At 44.4% G+C, this 20375-nt stretch overlaps 7 protein-coding genes across 7 annotated transcripts; 4 read left to right on the top strand and 3 right to left on the bottom strand.

Annotated features, from left to right (window-relative positions):
• Positions 1 to 216: 216 nt before the first annotated feature.
• Positions 217 to 1768, bottom strand: BCIN_05g01380 (hypothetical protein). The gene is made up of 3 exons (XM_001548983.2): positions 1495 to 1768; positions 929 to 1355; positions 217 to 876 (listed from the first exon to the last, which is right to left on the bottom strand). The coding sequence occupies exons 1-3, from the start codon at positions 1537 to 1539 to the stop codon at positions 308 to 310; spliced, it is 1041 nt and encodes a 346-aa protein (XP_001549033.1). The 5' UTR covers positions 1540 to 1768; the 3' UTR covers positions 217 to 307.
• Positions 1769 to 3094: 1326 nt separating this feature from the next.
• BCIN_05g01370 (hypothetical protein) lies at positions 3095 to 7204 on the top strand. Its single transcript, XM_001548982.2, has 3 exons — positions 3095 to 3597; positions 3696 to 4750; positions 4805 to 7204. The coding sequence occupies exons 1-3, from the start codon at positions 3178 to 3180 to the stop codon at positions 6078 to 6080; spliced, it is 2751 nt and encodes a 916-aa protein (XP_001549032.2). The 5' UTR covers positions 3095 to 3177; the 3' UTR covers positions 6081 to 7204.
• Positions 7205 to 8087: 883 nt separating this feature from the next.
• On the bottom strand, positions 8088 to 11786 carry Bckgd1. Its single transcript, XM_001548981.2, has 2 exons — positions 8907 to 11786; positions 8088 to 8859 (listed from the first exon to the last, which is right to left on the bottom strand). The coding sequence occupies exons 1-2, from the start codon at positions 11512 to 11514 to the stop codon at positions 8321 to 8323; spliced, it is 3147 nt and encodes a 1048-aa protein (XP_001549031.2). The 5' UTR covers positions 11515 to 11786; the 3' UTR covers positions 8088 to 8320.
• A 74-nt stretch (positions 11787 to 11860) lies between these two features.
• Positions 11861 to 14486, top strand: Bctfb1. The gene is made up of 2 exons (XM_001548979.2): positions 11861 to 12501; positions 12557 to 14486. The coding sequence occupies exons 1-2, from the start codon at positions 12354 to 12356 to the stop codon at positions 14329 to 14331; spliced, it is 1923 nt and encodes a 640-aa protein (XP_001549029.1). The 5' UTR covers positions 11861 to 12353; the 3' UTR covers positions 14332 to 14486.
• A 14-nt stretch (positions 14487 to 14500) lies between these two features.
• On the top strand, positions 14501 to 16983 carry BCIN_05g01340 (hypothetical protein). The gene has a single exon (XM_001548978.2). The coding sequence runs from the start codon at positions 14579 to 14581 to the stop codon at positions 16697 to 16699; it is 2121 nt and encodes a 706-aa protein (XP_001549028.2). The 5' UTR covers positions 14501 to 14578; the 3' UTR covers positions 16700 to 16983.
• Position 16984: 1 nt separating this feature from the next.
• On the bottom strand, positions 16985 to 18450 carry BCIN_05g01330 (hypothetical protein). The gene is made up of 2 exons (XM_001548977.2): positions 17860 to 18450; positions 16985 to 17788 (listed from the first exon to the last, which is right to left on the bottom strand). The coding sequence occupies exons 1-2, from the start codon at positions 18204 to 18206 to the stop codon at positions 17119 to 17121; spliced, it is 1017 nt and encodes a 338-aa protein (XP_001549027.2). The 5' UTR covers positions 18207 to 18450; the 3' UTR covers positions 16985 to 17118.
• Positions 18451 to 19459: 1009 nt separating this feature from the next.
• Positions 19460 to 20280, top strand: BCIN_05g01320 (hypothetical protein). The gene has a single exon (XM_024692838.1). The coding sequence runs from the start codon at positions 19586 to 19588 to the stop codon at positions 20252 to 20254; it is 669 nt and encodes a 222-aa protein (XP_024548620.1). The 5' UTR covers positions 19460 to 19585; the 3' UTR covers positions 20255 to 20280.
• The last annotated feature ends 95 nt before the right edge of the window (positions 20281 to 20375 follow it).

Genomic DNA, 20375 nt, shown 5'->3' with positions numbered 1-20375 from the left:
TGCAGAAACATTACTTCATGGAGAAATTTACACTAAACAAGCTTTAGCAAGTGTGGAGAGATTGGTGAGAAGAGGCTTTCGAATGCTTGACCCCCAAAAATTTGATCCCTCAGACGGTTGGAAATGGATAGTCAAAACAATTGAAAGGTTAAAAGATAAACACAAAAGGTTAAGTTTTTCAAGTAGCGACAAGAACAGAAATGGAATCAAGAAGCTTGGGTTGCTGCGGGTATATGTTATTTTGGATTCGAGTCTGTCTATCTATAAGTATCTCTATCTTACAGGTCTGAATTATGATAGCAGTCCTCTAAAACTTGTAAACTTGTTCTTTCGAGTATCCCAACTCCTTCAAGATACCAGCCAACTCACCCTGATCCGAAGGAGAAACCTTTGGACCAGAGATAGCCTTGTACATTCCTGGTGGACCACAGACAAAGACCTTAACATTCTCGGTCTTAGGTTCTGGAAGAACAGTCTTCAAGAGCTCCTTGTTGACGAATCCCTTTCCGCCAGACCATGACTTAGGTGGGTTATCCAAAACGTAGAAAGCTCTGAATCTTTGTGGGTATGTGTTCTCAAGATCTTCAAATTCGCGTTTTAATAAGATGTCTTCTTCGGTGACGTTTGCGAATACCAATGTAACCTTTGTCTTATCGGCGGGGTTGTTGAAGATGGCTCGTGCGAGTTGGTACATTGGGGTGATTCCGGTTCCTCCAGCAATGAGAGCAATGTGGTCATGTTTGTTTGCTGACCATGGGTATTTTGGAATAGGTCCCTTGAAGTCCAATCTTTGGCCCGGAACCATGTCGTGCATGTGTTCGGACATAACACCATTGGGATATTTCTTTACGAGAAGATCGATGAATCCCTGTTCGCCTAGGGGAGAGTCAGTAAAGTTTGATGAAGAGGAGTTATGATCAATCCTCACTTTCGTCACTGGTGGGTGTATAAGGACGGATCGCAGGCTTTTGCATCTCTGGGCCCTTGAACTTAGTAAGGAGGGCAGAAGCGACTTGTAGCCCGCTGACTTGATCACTCTCTGGAAGCTCGAATCTGAATTTCTTGGTGTTGTGATTGATGTTCTCCACACTGTCAAGCTTAAGACTGATGAAGCCTTGGTCACCACCAGTAAAGGCAGCTTTCCCAACAGCTCCTTCGACCTTAGATTTACCCTGTCCGACAGCCTCCTTTGCCTTAGCTTCTGCATCCTTTGCTGCGTCCTTGACCTTGGCGGCATTATCTCCCTGGTTCAAGAAGTAGTATGCTCCAGCGCCTGCAGCAGCAGCGAGACCGGCGTACAAAGCAGCATTCGATCCACCGCCGCTGGTAGATTCGGTTGCATATCGTCGGTATTGCTATACGCCAATGTGTTAGCTTGTGTAGAATAATGTATTGAAATATTGAGAGCCATTGTGCCGTGATTTCTAAGCAAGCTATCTGCTTGGAGCTCCGAGTTCCACAGCAGCGAAAAAAAAATAGAAAGCTCTAACTTACGCTCTTCAATGGCTGAGCCGCTCTAATGGCTTGTCTTGCAAACATGATGGATTTGGTATTATGTAACGTAAATTGGGTATTAAACAAGTATAGAAAGACAATGCTCTGGATTCAAAGTAGAAGATACCTTCTTATGTTGAGGAAATCAAGAGCTGGCCTGTGAAACTTAAAGCTTTCACCATTTGCCCACTTAGTGACGTAAATGAACCGGGAAGGCGCTAAGGGTCCGTGCAGCGCAAGCTGGATTGACTTTGAATACGTGCTTAGGTAATCCATCGCATTGGAATCGGATGAATATGATTCGATGTAAGATCTTGCTACACCAGACAACATTGAGTACCCAGTCACGTGCGGATACAAATTGTGTGCAAACAGAACTCTTCACGGTGCGTACTACCTAGTTCTGGCTACTGTGTACCGGTTGTTGTAGTATCAAGTACTTAACGGCGGGATCGGGAGCTACCTAGTTAATTCTGTTAGAGCGAGCACCAGGGAACTCCCGCAGTGATGACTAATGGCGGCCAGAAAACGATCGTTCTGATTGGCCATCGACAAAAAATTGTAATCGAACCTCACTTCACGACTTCACTCCAACCTCACTTCAACCTCTTCAACCTTACCTCTTATTCACGTGACGGCTACAGGAGAAATAAGAGTAAACACTTAAGATCAAGTGATGCTGAATCATACTCCCAAGAAGCATCATGTTTGACTTCATCCCCTTTGTATTGTATTGTTTCTGTTGTCTTTTGCCCAAATCGAACATTATGACATGACATGAGACACCAACATTGTAGCTCTTTAGATGTGTCTTTGTATCAGATTTGAAGACTGGGCTCTTTCATTTTGTAAAGCGTGATTGCATGCTGTTGTTTCTGTTACGGAAACCTCTAGCTTGGAGCTACCTGAGTATTGCTTCATATTCCTTTCAAAGATGCTGGCAACTAGGATTACTAGAAACCTGTAAAGTTAATATATACACAAGCAGACAGTCTCAGAGTAGACATGCTACATGGGAGCATATAGCTCTGTCTATCAGCCCATGGAATATTCTTTCAAATCAAAAGGTTCATTAACCACCTCACTCTTTATTAGATACTGTTACTTCTTGCTATCCCAATCCTCTTTTTGATACAGTAGACACGTTAATCCTCATTCATGCACATGTATAAACGGATCTAGTAACCAAGAAGGATACAGTCATTGTCTCCCATAGTTTCACATTGTAGAGAATTCTTTTCGACAGATCTGCAAACTCATAAACCATCCTCTAGCCCATAGCATAGCCTCAAACAGAACAGTTTCCCATAAGATCATGCTAATGCGGCAGAGATATTGAGGGAGTAGTATTGGTTCGGCTCACGGCTTTCCTTCGGTCACGCTAGCAACACACAGTTGTTTATACACCTGAGTAGGTATTGTCTCTCGAGATCTTAATTCTTCCATTCTTTTCCTTTCGACCTCAATAATAAACCAACGAAACACCACAACCAGGTGTGAACTCATCACTACTCAACTGTGATGTGGTAAGATATCCATCGTCTTGCCTTCTTCATTTGCGCGGTGCTTAATCAGAATTTTAATTCTCTTTCATATTTTTGTTTCGAAGTTCATTCATCTGCTTCAGCTTTTACTTGCATTGCAGAGAAGTTTGGTTTGAAGGAAATTTCATCAAAGCTGATCATGGTGGAATACGCAAACATGATTGGCGGACTAGCCACTCCAACGCGTGATGGCAATGACCATCATCGGGGTGTGTTAACAGATGCAAGCTCTCGCATGAATAGGCAACGCACCAACAGCTTCAGCACGAAACAACAATACCAATGCCTTTCACCAGATTCCTTTACCACTCCTGATTGTAAGGGATTCAATACTGATTATTATCTTGAAACTGCTGGCAGATCATCTCAATCTCCTCATAGAAGATTGAGACGCGACACCAGCACCAGAACACTGCGCAGTCTTGCTCGTTATCAACAAACTCGAAGAGATCACAATCAATACGACACAATTCCATACACGCCTTCAAAACTTTCTAAGGTAATGATTGCTGAGTACGAGCTCGACATTTCAGACATTGACACACCTTTTGCAACAATGGTATGTCGTCTTAATCTCCTTCAATTCATAGCCTCATCGTCATTGAAGTCACCTCAAAGATACCGCGGCTTAATCAATATCAATCTGACCACTAGTAGCCTACCAGACTGTCGCTCAATAAGAAATTGCCGCCTAAGCCGATTTTCCGCCTCGAAACCTCGCCCGAGCGCCGTGGTTTACTGGATGCGACCGATCTCAGTTCATCTTCTTTGCAATTTCCTATCCTTCAACCAAAACCCGTTGTTAAAGAATCCGCGGTTAAAGACTTTTCTCTCACGGACTCTGTTGCTGCAGAATCTCATACTCAGGATTCCGCTTTTGTTGTTACACCCTCATTCTCCTACAATTCGGACACCGATTCGGTTTTTGAAGTTGGCACCGCTCAGATTGGCACTGCTTACGGCACCTCGACAAATTCACAGCTGTTGACTCCTCCAGAAGACCAAAATATGGCTGTCCCACGGGTTCGTGAGACAAATGCTAGTATCAAGCGTCTCCAATTTAATCAAGCCAAACTGGCCAATACACCTGAAACAGCCGCAGCAAAAGACCACGGTCTCGAAGTTCCCAGCGGAAACAATTTTTCTGCATCTCCAGGTCACATTGCTTCCATGAAGGATAATGGGAGTCCCTTGCCAAAAAATCAGCGTCGTAGCCGATCCAGCTTAATAAATGATGAAAGCAGCTCCCCGATGGCCGTCAATAATGTCATTTCCCGTTTTTCGACTCATCAGAAAACTCATTTATCCACAGATATTGATAACAGCGACAAGGCTTCCGTCAGAAGTGTGATTGACGTTAACAGCAATGATGGTTTAACCGAACTTTCAACCCAGGTTGTTATTGATAGCTCTGATGGCGTAACAGAAGGTGCTGATCAAGATATCTCCAACCAAGATCTCGCTGAAGACATCACTGACAATCCGCATGAAGTCACTGATCAAGATGACCTTGCTCAAGCCACTGGCGGTCCTACTAACCAAGAACTCATCCAAGTCGCTGTCAATACCCCCATTCAAGCAATCGCCCATGGTGGTTCGATTGACCGGTCTGAGAGCCAAACAACTATAGGTCGAAAGAGAGGAATGTCGTTGCTTCCTTCCACGCGCTTTGCTAGGAATGCCGATAGGATTGTTCTGGGCACATCGCCACCGTAAGTCTATTTGTACTTGATCAATTCTCGCCACTTTCTAATCCTTCTATACAGTTATTCCAAGGTCAGCACTCGTCTTTATATCGACGAGTTTCCCGAGGATATTGAGCAATCAAATACCGTTCTTGAAAAGATTGCTAAAAAAACGACACCAGCAGCAAGGCCAAAGGGACTTAGCGCTGCTACCTCGAAGTTCAGCAAACGCAAGTCATCTCTGCCAGATTCTCCAGAAAACAAAACCATTAAGCCGGCCGAACTCACTGTAGAGAAGAGACAATCGCTGGCAGACCGTCTGTCAAAGCCAACTGCCTCTTCCACAGCCCGTGCCAAGGCAAATGCGAAGCCCCGCAAGCCAACGCCTGCTCCAAAGCCAAGTGCGATGTCTTCTGTTAAGAATGCTGGAAGAGGTCTCAAGAGTCGCCTTTCCGGAATGATGCGAAATCGTCGTACATCAGAAGTGGTTGTTATGGACTTACCCAATTCCGCCCCCGGCAGTGCCCCGGAACGCACAATTGCTCAGCGCAATATTCCTACTGTTGTTTTGGAAAATGCACCTGAAGTTCCATCTTTTGAAAATGACCGCGACGTTGGCGAGGAGTTCGCGTCGTTCTACAGTGAAATAACCTATCTTACGGAGCAAGTCAGTCAAGTTAGTCAAGCTGGGTACACCACCAACGATTCAACTGTCCGAAGCAAATTTGTTAGTTCTCAGGTTGTTGATACTTCTAACGAAGCTGCCGAGTCAACCGCGGAGATGGTCAATTATTCTACATCAGTTGCACAGAATTCTGCGATGTCCACTGCTCAAGTCGATGCAATTTTCAGAGAGCAAGATGCATCACCCTCAGATTCTGTTATTGAACACCGAATCCAAACTTTGTCATTGAGCGCACCTAGACGTACTCCTCCATCAGTCCCAAATGCATATGCTCAAGCTCAAGGAAATGGTCAAAATAGCGTCCAAGTTACTGCTGGAGATGGTGCATCAGATCCACCACGCGAAGAGAGCGGCAATGACGGCCATGCGTATGAGCAACCCCTACCACGACACGTCGAGGAGTCGCTTGCTGAAATCAAGAGCACGCTTGATTCTATTCGACATGCCCTTACCGTTGAACGAGACCCAGCTCAACAGATCGTTCTCGCCGGCTGTGCAGTATTTCTTACACACAAAGTTCAAGCTATCAACAATAATCAAAAGCTCCGGTTGCTTTTACAACAAGCCCAGGATGTAATGATGCTTGACGCTTCAGTTGAGGCTTTAGCAGCTAAGAGAACTCTAAGACAATTGGGTCATCGAGTCGAAGCCGCGATCATCAATCATAACTAGAAATCATAACTAGAAATTTGATGTACCTGCTGCTGTCGCCTCTTAAATACCTCTCAACTTGTCAGCTTTACGTCTCTTTGCCTTCCTCAACCACCAAAAAAAACTCATTTTCCGGTCCAGCTTATTGCAGGATAATTGTCGCTTCTATTCTCCCAGTGCTTTCCTTACCAGTCTTTGCTCGTTTCAATAACTCTTGTATGCATTTGAAAACAGCTCTTTCGCTTCTTCTCTAGGATACTACATTTGAATCAGAAGACTCAACAGCTTCAATTCAAGCTTGGGAATTTTTGTAGGATTACATTGAATAACTCCACTCTACTACTTCTTCTTCGATCTCTTTTCCCACATACAGCTCAACGCACAACTTATTTTCTTTTCTTTTCTTTCTTTTGTATTACGGTTCTTGCGATATTCGATCATATTTTGTTGTTTTACTGTTCATGGTACAACGACGAGCGAATTCTTTTGCTTCTAGTCTTTCATCTACGCACTCTGGTCTTACTGCACATGTTCTCACTCGTCTTTTCGAGAGTGGGAATAGACAAAGTAGGAGAGATGAAAGGCTTGGTGGCGTAAAGGATGGGATGGGGTATTACTTTTCGAATAGTTTTTGCTATGACTATTGAGGTTTCATCTCGAGGTTTCTTTCCAAGAGAAAGGAGTCTTAGGGGTGAGATTGAAATAGTTGGTTTTTATTTACGGATGAATGGATGGATGGATGGACGGACGGACGGGTGGATAAAACGAAATATTGATTTCTCTTCACAACAGCTAAAACTTTGTCTTCACTTAATTCCTCAGGAGGAACTAGGGACAAAAGAAGTTATTCAGTCAGTTGACGTTCTTTCTTAGGGTTATGAGGACTTGGGTTTGCGTGATGGAGGAATGGTTAATCTGCTACGATGATTATGAACGAAATAATGGATATGAAGGAATGATCACTTACGGAAATAATACTGATGGATAGGTATGAAATTGAATAATCGAAGGAATGAATACTCACAACCAGAAAACTTTCGGGGGATTTCTTCTATTGTATCGTAGAGAGCAGCTTCTTAAATAGGTAGATAGGTAGATAGGTAGATAGTCTCCAGCGAATGAAATATCAATGGGGAAATAAACTACCTCTTTTTTTTTGTTTTTGGAAGAGATGAAGATGTAGAAGGAGTAATTTCTCCTGATAAATAAATAGATAGATACACATACCCATACACAAAAATAACACAACTTGAGAACTCTCGAGTCTCCTTCTCTTTTCTTTTCTTTTCTTTTCTTTCAACAAGAACCAGCAAGCCTCGAAAGTAAAGTCCATAATAACACCCGCTGCAAATTCTAACATCGACGACGCATGTATCACTCGATCCAATCTGATTCCATTCTATTCAATTTATTCAGATGCAATACATCATCAACCCTCTTACCGAATCAACAACATTAACTCGTATCAAAACTAACTCAATTACGTTCCTACACTTTCTACACGAATTAATCAATCTCACATACGTACATACACACACACATACAAATCATACCACCATCAGCGAAAATCCAGACCCATAACCATAAGCACAGCCACACAAACCACAATACGAACCAACCGCTCGCGAATCGAGTAACGCAACCTACCTCCCCTCCCCTCTCCTCCCCTCTCCTCCTCTCTACAATATAAAACATAAAACGTAAAATAACAAAACATATCTCAAACATGTCCCGCACCACCACCACTACCATCTCAATTTCATATCCCTATGTTTCCCCCTCCCCTTCACCCATCGTACCTAGCCCTAATATTTCCCCCAAAATTCCTACATGCTACCGATATTATTATTTTGCAGGATTATGCTATATATCCATCCCCAATACCTATCAAAGTACAATATCGGTAGTATGCCAGTAATACCAAGAACCCCATTAACAGTCATTCATTAAGTAGCCGAGTAGTAAGTAGCATTTGACAAATTTGAAATCACAACCATAACATCATCAAAAATCACATGAAAATCATCATACCAAAGAAAAAAAACGGCGTCTTAACAATTGTTCGTCCCAAGTAAGACTACTACTTCCACTTTCACTCAATTCTGTACAATAATACATCTTGCTCTAATCGCATTCAACCCAATGCCCATCACCCATCATGTAATGTGGTGCCTCATGTTATGTTACGTTCCCTTCCCCTCACTCTACATTACAGATCTGCACCTTTTCCCTCACATCTTCAATTCTCAAGCTACAGAAATCTATTCTCCCTTCAATTTGTCTTGAGTAACAGAGAAAGCAGTTTCCAACAACTTTGCTTCTTCCTTAGTGTGACTAGCCTTAAGACCAGTAGCCACACTGGCGCTTGGATCTCTACCTGCGTACATAACGTGCTTTCTGTCATGGTATTGAGTGTTGTTCAACAAGGTTTCGATTCTAGGTTGGGTGAAGCTCCATGCACCGGCATTGAGAGGTTCTTCTTGACACCAAACAATGGTCTTGGCATTGGGGTACATGTCAAGGTTCTCTTTCAGTTGTTGCCATGGGAAGGGGTTGAGTTGTTCGATACGAGTAAAGGCAGTGTCCTTGATGTTGTTGTCGGCGCGGTATTTGCTCAAGGCGGCATAAACTTGTCCTGTGCAAAGGATAACACGCTCGATTTGCTCAGGCTCGTTGATAGATTTGCCATGTTCAGCATCAGGAATAATCCAGCGGAATTGCGAGTCACCAGTGAATTCTTCAATTGGCGAACGAGCAATAGGATGACGGAGGAGAGATTTGGAGAAGAAAATGATAAGAGCTAAATGTTGTTAGCAAAGAATTTTCTGGGGAAACGGTAAGACTTACGTTTTCTGAATTGTCTGTTCATCTGTCTTCTCAAGATGTGGAACAAGTTAGATGGTGATGTCATATAAGCAATTTGCATGTTGCAATCTTGGTGTTGACGCTCGAGCTTCTCTGGCGAAGGGAAGATACGAGGGTCTTCGTTACAGAGTTGAAGATATCTCTCCATACGGCCAGAAGAATGCTCAGGTCCTTGTCCATCATAACCGTGAGGTAATGACATGACGAGACCAGATCTTTGCATCCACTTAACCTCACCAGAAGCGACGAATTGATCGATGATACATTGAGCATTGTTAGCGAAATCACCGAATTGAGCTTCCCACATGACGAGAGCATCTGGTGAAGACAAGGAGTAACCATATTCGAAACCAAGACAACCGAACTCACTCAACGAAGAGTTAGAAACGACGAATTTGCCTTGATCCTTGCTGATATGTTGAAGAGGTGTGTAGGTTTTCTCGTTCTCTTGATCGTGGAAGACGGCGTGTCTTTGAGAGAAAGTACCACGCTCAACATCTTGACCAGAAACACGGACGTGGTGACCTTCGCCGACGAGAGTTCCGAATGCAAGAGCTTCGGCAGTTGACCAGTCGATGTTTTGTCCCTCACTTACAGTCTTGATACGGTTAGTCAAGATACGCTTGAGGTTACGGTGGACGTTAAAGTCCTCTGGATATGAACCGATTGTTGTAGCAATGTGCTCCAAAGTGTGGGCTGGTACACCAGTGGGGTTGTGTGGAAGGACTTCGGTAGCAAGTTCCTTTGGCGATTTGAAACCGTTCCAAGCGGAGGTGGTCCACTCCTTTGATGTTGGTTGATAATCCTTGCTCTTGGCGAAGCTCTCCTCCAACATTCCCCAAACCCACTTTCGGTGCTCATCAATATCTTCCTTGGTGAAGCTACCGTCCTTGAGAAGTTGATCAATGTAAATGTCAATTTGGGACTTGTGCTTTTGAATGCGCTTGTACATCAAAGGTTGTGTGAACGAAGGTTGATCGGTTTCGTTGTGGCCATGCTTTCTGTAACAAACGAGATCAATGACAACATCGCGTTGGAACTCAGCACGCCAATCAGCAGCCAATTGACAAACGTAGTTGACAGCCTCAACGTCATCAGCATTAACATGGAAGACAGGTGCATCAATTGACTTGGCAATGTCGGTACAGTAAGCTGTTGATCGAGCGAAACGTGGATCGGTAGTGAAACCAATTTGATTGTTGACAACCAAGTGGATTGTACCACCTGTAGAGTATGCGGGCAAAGAGTGGAAACCCAAACATTCGTATACAATACCTTGGGCAGCAAAGGCGGCATCACCGTGAAGGAGAACACCCATAGCAGTCTTGTGGTCCTTTTCATCATTGTTGTAATGCTGGATAGCCCGAGTTTTGCCGAGCACCACAGGATCTTCAGCTTCGAGATGGGAGGGGTTGGCGACCAAGGAAAGTTGTACACGTTTGCCAGAAGGAGTTGGTCGCTCAAAGTTCATTCCCAAATGGTACTTAACATCACCGGAACCTTCATCCTCAGCAGCGGCGGAACCACCGAATTCACTGAAGATTGACTCGTTTGGTTTTCTGACAACGTTACTGAGAACATTCAAGCGACCACGATGAGGCATTCCAATAACGATGTCTTTGACGCCGAAATCGACACTTCTGTCGATCAAGGCTTTCATACCAGGAACCAAGGTCTCACAACCTTCTAAACCGAAACGCTTGTCGTTGGGGTATTTGGTAGCCAAGAAACTTTCGAAACTTGAACTCCAGATCAAACGATCCAAGATTCTGCGCTTCTCATCAATTGAATATTTGAAAGGCTTGTCAACCTCAATTCGAGCTCGTAACCAATCACATTGTTCTCTGTCGGGGATGTGGATATATTCGACACCATACGAACCACAGTAGATACGTTCGCATGCCGCAATGATTTCGCGCAGGGTCATCTTCTCACGACCGGATTTCTTGAAATGTGGCAAAATACCAGGACCAAGGGAGTATTCGGTATCCAGATCCTTTTCCGAGAATTGATAATGTTCGAGTTGGAGCTCCTTGGGTTTGCTGTAACCAAATTCCTCAGCCTCGCGTCTGATTCCGAGAGGATCAATATCTGCCTTGTGATGACCACGAGCTTGATATGCACGGCACAACAACTGAACCTTCAAGTGATTTGTGACTTCTGATCCCTCTGCGCCACCTAAGCCTGGCAAGAAACTTGGGACGCCTCCGGTAGGTGTGGGAACCAAAGTTGGGGGAGGGGTGAAAGCTTGCGACATTGGCATATCACCACTCTCCATATTCCTGAAGTAAACCTGCCAAGATATATGCACGCTTGATGGGTCTTCCTTCCATTGCATATACATCTCATCAATGTAATTTGCGGTGTTTCCGGACAAAAAGCTGTCATTTAGATCTGTGGCACTTGCAGTAGTCGATTCATGTCTCTTCTGGGAAATGATAGCAAGAGAACGTCGTTTCGACGAGAGGGCGGATTTCGATGTGACATTCGAGATGGAGAGAGGTGATCTTGAGGTTGTGCACAAAGTTCTGGCAGAGCAGCCACCTCTCAGGAGCTGGCTGCTCGATTGCCTCAGTGAAGTTCGAAGCATTGCGCCTGCCAATGCGAATAGGAAAAGACCGAACCAAGAGGGATTCTATAGGATAGAGTAGGGAGGTTGAATTCAACCAAGGTTGAAAAAGAGAGGCGGAGTAAGTCTTATTTTTAAGCAAAATACAAGAACTGCGTAACAGTTCGGATAGAAATGGCAGACGAGTCAAATGATCGCACCGAATCAGATTTTGGGTGGAACAGTTGCATTGATGCTTAACCTCGTAATTGAGGCAATTCTCAAAAATGGCATGCCGAAAATTTCACCCGGGCGAATCAAAAGGATGAAGCGGAATTTATTAATTCCGATTCTTCCCATTTTAACCAAGGTAAATGGAAAAATATATGGAACTAAACCTTTATAAGCCTAGATCGCGATGCCCACCATTATTGATGTGTCAGCATTTTTCAATGCTTCCTGGCTGGTTTAACAAAGGTCATCCATCCATCATCCATTGAAAGGCTGAATTCAAAGTACGGCAAGGCACCTGGGGATATCAAGATCTTCCATACGACCACACACACACACATACACTACTTGGCTGGACATCTTATCTGGTCAGGTACATTCTATTCTACTGTATGGAACAGCATAATATAAAACCACACGGGGGATATAAGAAAATATAAGAGCAACTTGGCCATAGGAAGAAACATTAAAAGGGCCAAGAACTCTTTCCACAAATACCCTCAGGCCTCTTTCCATTTTCTTCTTATATCCTCGATCTGTTCTCTTGTATTGCTGGTGAAGCCAAAACCCCCCCTGCACTATTAGAAGAACATATCCGTATCCTTTTTCTCGTATGCGATAACGTGCATACTCGGGTCTTGCATGAAAACATGGCGCCACCTGCTCAAGGACTCGCCGTATACAAGAAAAAAGATGGGACGTTGAGCATATCCAAAGACGAAAAGTCAATTCAATGGTTACCTTTGAAGGCGGATGGAGGGGGAGCTACAGTGACTATTGCGGTAGCAGATATTACCAGTAGGTTTACTCGGCTTTTGAGGTTTCATTGGCTTGACATATTAACATTTTTCAGATTTGCAGCAGACACCCGAAACCGCTGCAAAGGTAATGTTGAAAGTTTTTGAAAAGTCTGCGAATTCCCCGGAATCAGTGACCCATCTTTTCCATTTCAATTCCCCTGCAAATCCACGTGGGGAAGCGAATGCTATCAAAGATGCCTTGACAAATTTGATTAGTGCATTGAAAGCGGCGGATTCAAATGTGCCCAATGCAAATGGTTCTGGGCCTGCTTCGGCAGCCATGGCAATGGCAAGCGCCGTAGCATCAAAGCCTGATTCTGGGAATGCCAGATTTTATGATGATGCTCAGTTAAAGACGGACATCGAGTTGCAACAATCACTTATGAAGAAGGATCCAGCATTGCAACGAACCTATATGGAAGCAAGACGGACCAAGCCAGACACGATATCAGATTCCCAGTTTAATTCTCAATTTTGGTCTGCACGAACAAACCTTTTGCGAGCTCATGCAGTTGAATCGAGCCAAAAAAGGGGTCCTTACAATGTCTTGTCTGCCGTAAAACCACGTCAAGTCGATGGAGAGCTGAAGATGAATATCAGTGCGGAGCAAGTCCAACTAATTTTCAGTCAACATCCACTGGTCAAGAGAGTTTACGACGAAAATGTCCCTAAACTCAATGAGATGGATTTTTGGTCGAGGTTTTTCCTCAGTCGTCTATTCAAAAAACTCAAGGGGGAGCGCATTAGTGAACAAGATAGTCTTGACCCTACTTTTGATAGGTATTTGAATGCCAATACTGACGATGGACTCGATCGAAGACTCCTATCTACTCACATTCCTCATATTATCGATCTTGAGGGCAATGAAGAGAATCAAGGGGGTATCAGAGCAGGCAATCGAAAGGACTTTACAATGCGACCTGAAGCATCAGGAAAAGTACCAATTGTTCGAACCCTCAATAGCTTGAGCGAGAAAATCATGGCTCATGTTGCCCCATCTGATGTAGACCCCGCAGATCCTATCGGTATGGATGAGGAAACATTCAATTCTTTGGCATTAAGAGATCTTCAAGGCGATGCAGAAGAGAACAGAATCATGCTCAACATCAAAGAACAGAGCCAGTTTCTTTCAAGTGAAAAGTCTGCCATATCTGAAGAAGCCGCTCTCTATGCAAAGCAAATACCTTCTGATGTTTTGCTTGGCCTGCAATCTGATCTCGACCTCACATTAATGGGCGCTGACTCCGCTGGCGGCTTAGACCTGCGGACAGCTATCGGAGTCAATGAAGAGAGCGACAGCGAGGAGGAGGAAGAGCAGAAGACTCGTCATGTCGGTAGCAAAAGCAGTCTGATGGATGCCCAAAAACAAATTTTTGAAGGCATCGCGGCACGACGGACAGAAATAGATGGTTCCAATACCACGTCAGCGTTAGCTGGTTTATCGCAAAAGCTTTTTGACAGATTGACACTGACACATGCCACTACTGTCGAATTCCTTCATCATTTCTGGCTTTTATTCCTTTCAGGAGATCCAGACCGAGCAGGTGAGCTTGCAAAGATGGTTGAGACACTCGATAGAGCCATGGATCGGATTAATGCAGTCGCGGCTGATGCCGAACATGAAAGAGATGAGATTATCGAGAGACAGAAGGCACATCTAAGGGATGTTTGGGAGAAGACGGGGAAGAAAATAAAGTGGAACCCTGATTCCGTTGGTGGAGGCTCAAAAGTAGTCAGAGAGATGATGCAACCTACCATTAAAACTTTAGAGAAGGCATCTAGGGAATATCGAAAGGCGTTAGCGGCTGAAGGTGTTGAGGGAACTTAACAATCATCTTTTGTCTAGTCTTACCATAGCGACGGCGTTTGATTGGGAAGGAATGGCACTGGCATGTGAAAGTTGATGGTTCCTTCCACAATAGGGTCAACCTCTTCGTAAAGTTTAATTTTCTATACATAAACAGTTACTAAATTTTTGTTCGATTCTCCCCTTCGCCGCGACATTACTCTCCAGGTATATGAGACTTTTCTGATTTTTGTCTTATTCATTCGCTACTTGCATTGCTTCTACCTCCATGCTTTTGGATATTATTCCCCACGTCATGGATATTATAACAGATGTACACCCAAATGCTTCGTCGCTAGTTGGTAGTAGAAATCCTCTACTGCCCAGAATAACATCACCTCAGCAGACGCCAGCAAACAACATTCGTCGGAAGGGATCTTTCATCAGGGCAATCCCAGACTCTTCAGAAGAATCTCCCTTGAGTTCTGACAATTCAATATTCGAAGCATTCTTATTTTCCAACAGCAATAGTGAGGACAGTGTACACAAATTTGATACATTACCACGTTCTAAACAAGCGGCCTGCGAGGTTTCTTCATCTAATGACGAAAACATGAGACAAACATCAACCTCAACTCAACTCGATACTACAGTCACCACGGAGTTTCTCTATGGCCATGGTACAGTCCTGGATACCATAACGGAACAAAAGAGTTATGGCACTATGCGTAGTGTCACTCGTACCAAATCCGCAGATGACATCTCTACTTCCCCACTTCTTGGCCATCGCGATAGTTTTACAATAGCCAAGAATCGTCCTCGGCATAAGCAATCTTTCAGTCTGGATGATATATGGTGCATTAAGGATTCCTATCATGACGCATGTGCCATGATTGACCAAGCTGCCCGACGCAGGTTATCCATCCATGAAGTCTATGCCAAACCCAAAGAACCTCTTCTTGCACCCCCAGAACGCCCTGATACACCACCAGGCTGTCCCTCCTGGACTGAAGCACAAAAACCTGGTCCACGCCAGCATTTAATTCCTCATCATACTCGTCTTCAAAGACTACTAAGAATGCCATCATCGGGGCTCACACTTTCACCAACACCTGCGAGATCTTTTTTCACTGGGAGGGTAGTATCTGCTCCAGGACTTACACGACTCCCTCCTCGCTTCCGGGCCCCAAGAAGTGTTTACTCAGCCATCGATACTCATCCATTTAGCAGTGCACCAGTCCATAAAATTGATCCTGAACCACCAATCGAAGCACCGCGTCCTATTGTAGCTCCAATCTTAAGCCATCATCCTCGAACCTCTTCGCTGCCCTCAGCTGCTCCACTGACATCAACACACCCAACCGGCAAAGGAAAGGGAAAAGCCAAATCCAAATTCGTTCGTTTCACCCCCTCAGCCACTGCCCGCGACTCCGAATTACTTAATTTGCAACACGCGATGGAAGCAACTAGTTCGACGGCTCTTCACCCCTTAGTCGATCACAATTCCAACTCTCATTCTGTACTAATCAAGACACCAACATGTCCGCATAGAAGAAAAAGACGAGAAAATATGAATGATGTGAATCCAAGGTTTAATTCGCCGGTTGATACTTATCAAGTTCCAAGAAGCAACCAATATCTGCCACTTGCGTCTGTGGCCAGTCTTCCCAGACTGCAGATGCCTAATATAAGGGGCTTGCGATCGATGGGCGATTCGGCCGTTTCGCTTCATGCTTCTGCGTATTCTGGCGAGAGACATCCTACTTCAATTGATATCAATCATAGCATCAATGGAGAAAATGATGGGATTCGTAGAGCCTCTCTCTCTCCCTCTCTCATCAGCTACATCAATGCCGAATTCCCAAATACAAGTCGAGACGACGTCGATCTCGGCATTATCGATCTGGAACGTGAAAATCGCACAAGTGTTCATACGAGATCTCCAGGTACACCATTAACTTCTCGATCGGCGTCCGCAAATACGAGCGCGAATGCGAGTGGATATTTCATGTCTGGCGCATTGCATATCCCGCATGTGGAGAGGGGTGAACAGCAAGCGCTTAATGTGCCGATTTTGACGGGGGCGAGAATGATGAGTGTGTGGAGTCCGGGGTTGAGGATGGCTGGTGATGGTTATGGGACGGGGGTTACTGAGGGAGATTTAGATATTGCTGCGAGAGGGGAGGATAAAAAGGAGAGCGATGAGAGTCTTTGTTGGAAGTGTAAAGTTATAGGTGCGACGAGGAAAGTGGAAGATTGGTTGGACAGGGGGAGCGATTGGCTTTGCTTTGTTTGTTGTGGGAGGTGGGAGGAGGGGGGCGAGGAGGAGAGGGGGGAAGGAGCGGACCGGAGAGAGGCAGAGAGGAGGAGGAGAATTGTTTTGGGGGGAGTACCGGGAGTGGGGATTTAGGCGATGGGAGGAAATGATAGAATTGAGGAGATTCTGCATAACTAGTGTATTGGTATAAACGGAAACAGTTGATAGATGTAGAAATGGAAAGGTATGGAGTGTGAGGATATGCGTTAGGGAACCAAAGGGCGGGGAAATTAGAAGACATTGGTTTTGAGCTTGTTTTTGCTTGGCATAACTACAAACTTCGACCCAATACCTATCAATAAAAGCTTCAGCATTCATTATTTCATGCATTGGAAATACATTAAACTTTTTCAATTAGTTTAGTCTAATGGGTAACACTAAGATATTCTCATCCATTCATACTCCATCAAAACAAAGTGGTCCCTTCAAACCTTGGTATCAATCATTATATACGCATGAACTTTCGATGCATTAACACGCCAAATATACAATTCACCCACAATTACCCTACTTCATATTTCATGCACATTCTGTCTCGGAGCATAATACTCCTTCATCAAATTAACATTTCCGTCCATTTCTCTGGGGGGAGGCTCATTTGATAACTCATTCGTAGCGTGTCCATGTCCAAATGTTGGTGGGGAGGTGTAGATTTCTTTCGAATCGATTTCTTGCGTTGGGTTGTTTGCGCGCTTTTTTCGACGGCGTAGTAAGAGGAATATGGCAGCGGCAAGACCGAGGATTACGACGGCGACAGCGACGCCGACCCCGGCTGCAAGGGCAGTCGAGTTGTTGGGTTTAGGGCTGCTGGTTAGCGGGGTTGAGGATGAGGTTGAGGATGAGGTGGCGGATTCTGGTGTCTTTGTAGTGGTTGCGGCTCCTGATTCTCTGGTAGTTGTGCTGGATGCACTGTTTGTGGAGGAAGTTGTAGAAGAGGTTGTTGTTGTTGCTGTTTGTGAGGAACCTATCATGGAGGCGAATACGGCATCGTCGATGTTCCATCCGTTGATATGTTCTCCGTGGACAAGTAGGGTTGAGCTAACTGTCAAACTTGCGGGTTGGTAGATGCCACCGGTGGGAGTTTGATATTTAAGGACATCGCCGGCGGTGAGGGTGGACATGCATTGAGTTGGGTAGTCACCGTATGAATGTGATGGAATTAGAACCGAGAGATTATAGTCGCTGGGAATGTTAGTACCTTTCCCCGACAAAATTGTTTTTGCAGGATGAGCAAGAATATTGTGATCACATACGTCGGACAACAAAAAACTTGGGTAACACCCGCACTATGAACGGATGTTGCAACGGTGCTATACGCTGCAGGACAATTGAATGTCGGACCCAAAGATATCGTCACACTCGATGGCTCTAGCCACCAACTGGCCATTTCATCTGCAAAACATCGCGGGGAACCAGTGTCAAGAACAGCTTGATATAGGGGATCCCATCCAAAAACTTTCGCGGCATCTTTCCCCGAACCAACATATACTAAACTCGAGCATGCTGCTGTCGAAGGCCATGCTGTAGATAACGGTAACCAAGTCGTGATGGTTGCACTTGAAGTTTGGAGAATCTGATCAGTAAAGGTAGTGGACACCATTTCAACAAGCAATGGCGGAATTTCAGAGACTGCGATCAATTCATCAACTATTCATTTCTGGAGAGAAAGAGAAAAAGGAAGAAGAAAAGATTAGTTTCTAACTACAACACGAAGAGACAAGCGAAAGAGGAAGATATGGCCAGAGAAATATGAGCCGCCTAGATCAAAAATAAGCAGAAGGATGGAAATACAACACAACCAGAAACCTTAAACTTTGAAATTAAATTGGTATCTGCGTAGATCCATACAATACAGATTGTAGAGCTTTATTTGGATGAAAAGCGTAGAGCTGAAGCAAAGATATTGCCGCCGAGATTTAGTGCTTACAACGATGCCATGGGTTGAATGATCCTTTGCGATTCTCGAGTGGGGTCCGGCAAATCTCTCGAGACTTCTGCGATGGATTTAACCGTTGGCTTAATTTGTAGAAGCAGATCATATTGCCTTGACATCAGAATTGTCGATTGCCTTGTATACCAAATTCAAAGATTGGATATATAATGCTAAGTTTCTCTTCTTTTGATATACGATAGAGGGTTGCTGTAGCTATGCTATAGAAAATGAGGGGATTTTCTTGTCCCACTTCTCCTGACTGTGCCACATGGCTGCATTTATGATTGATTGTTCTAGCCAGATAAGGATAATCCGATGGAGAAATACAAACTAACCCCGAGCTCTCGATAATTTGAAGGGTCGGACAATTATATTGCAGATTCTAACCGGAGACTAATTAGTAAGTTAGCGTTTGCTATGAAAAGCTTGTATAACCAGCGAACTAAATAACTAGCTTAACTAGCTTAACTAGCTTAAACAGCTTTGAAAACGTGATTTCAATAAACCTCATTTTTTTTATATCAATCCTCAGTATCAACTTCCTTAATTCTTATTCAAATCAATTGAAAATAGAATCGAATTAAAACCAACTCTTTATATTATTGTATTGTAAAAGAGTAGAAGGTGGTAGAGGTCACACAAGAAAAGCCTTCGCATACACCATAGTCAACCTAACAGCTATGCCTAGCGATTGGGGGTGAATCACTACATAGCGACAGCGAGGTGCGAGGACTTACTTGGGCTATGCACACAACGTAAGGTCGAAGTAAGAGATGGCTAAAATCGATGATATTTTTAGTCTACAGAAGGAGGAACTATACATACTAGATTTCCTTGTCACGTGACATATGGCTCACGTGTTTCCGCACACAGTATTGCAATGCATGAATTGATTTGAATGATTATTAATCGAATTATTTGGATAAATCCTTAAAGCTAATCTATAATTTTGATCAAGAGCACTACAAGCGATTAGCATTATTATTCCGGCCCCTCGAAATACTCGACACAACTGCCAACAGTAACATGACAACTTCCTCAGGAGAATGGATCCCGGCACTGCTTTAGCTGTGGCATCTCTGTCTTTCCAGGTATTCGGCGGCATCATCAAGGGCTTCACACTACTAGCGAAAGCGCACAATCTGGGCCGAGATGCAACTCTTCTCCAAACTATGTTGCGCGTGGAAGAGTCTCGCTTAATACAGTGGGCAAGAGCTGTGGAGTTGCTGGAGGATTCCGATTTGCAGTCTGGTGGAAGCGATGGCAATGACATCGAGCACGATACAGTGACCACTCAGAACGACTCCGGTGCGATCAGCGAGAGCTCAATTGTGGCACACTCTGTGGCGGACGAAGCAAGTCTTGTTCAGGTACAGGCCGACCAGGTCCAGGTCGACCCCAGACTCAATTATACTTTGGCATCTCAACTTATGGCCCAGCTCCAGGTCATACTGACCACGGATGGACTTCTACAGAGGTACAAACTAGATTTGGTGGAGATGCCAGCTACCCTCGCTGGACCCAATACCACGCCACTGATCGAGCAGACCGAGACGGCAACGACAGTATTGGAGAAACTCGTGCCAGATACCTTGCGGCAACGGATCCTGTTCCGGAAAAATTTTGTACAACAGAAGAGTCACCTTCCGAAGCGTCTATGGTGGGCGGCAGTGGACAAGCAAGGTGTTGGTACGAGAAGGATACGGAAGACGTAGCACCCACGAATTGCATAGGTCCTGTATGTCTTATTGTATTCTGTCTAAAGAGCTAGCTATGTATTGAAAGTAGCAAGTCTTATAAGACTTACTAAAAGAGCTAGTCTCTTTTGCATTCGCT

Source organism: Botrytis cinerea, chromosome 5, assembly GCF_000143535.2.
Source record: "Botrytis cinerea B05.10 chromosome 5, complete sequence".
NCBI lineage: Eukaryota > Fungi > Ascomycota > Leotiomycetes > Helotiales > Sclerotiniaceae > Botrytis > Botrytis cinerea.
The sequence above is the reverse complement of the archived record's forward strand: the minus strand, read 5'-3'. Positions and strand labels throughout refer to the sequence as shown.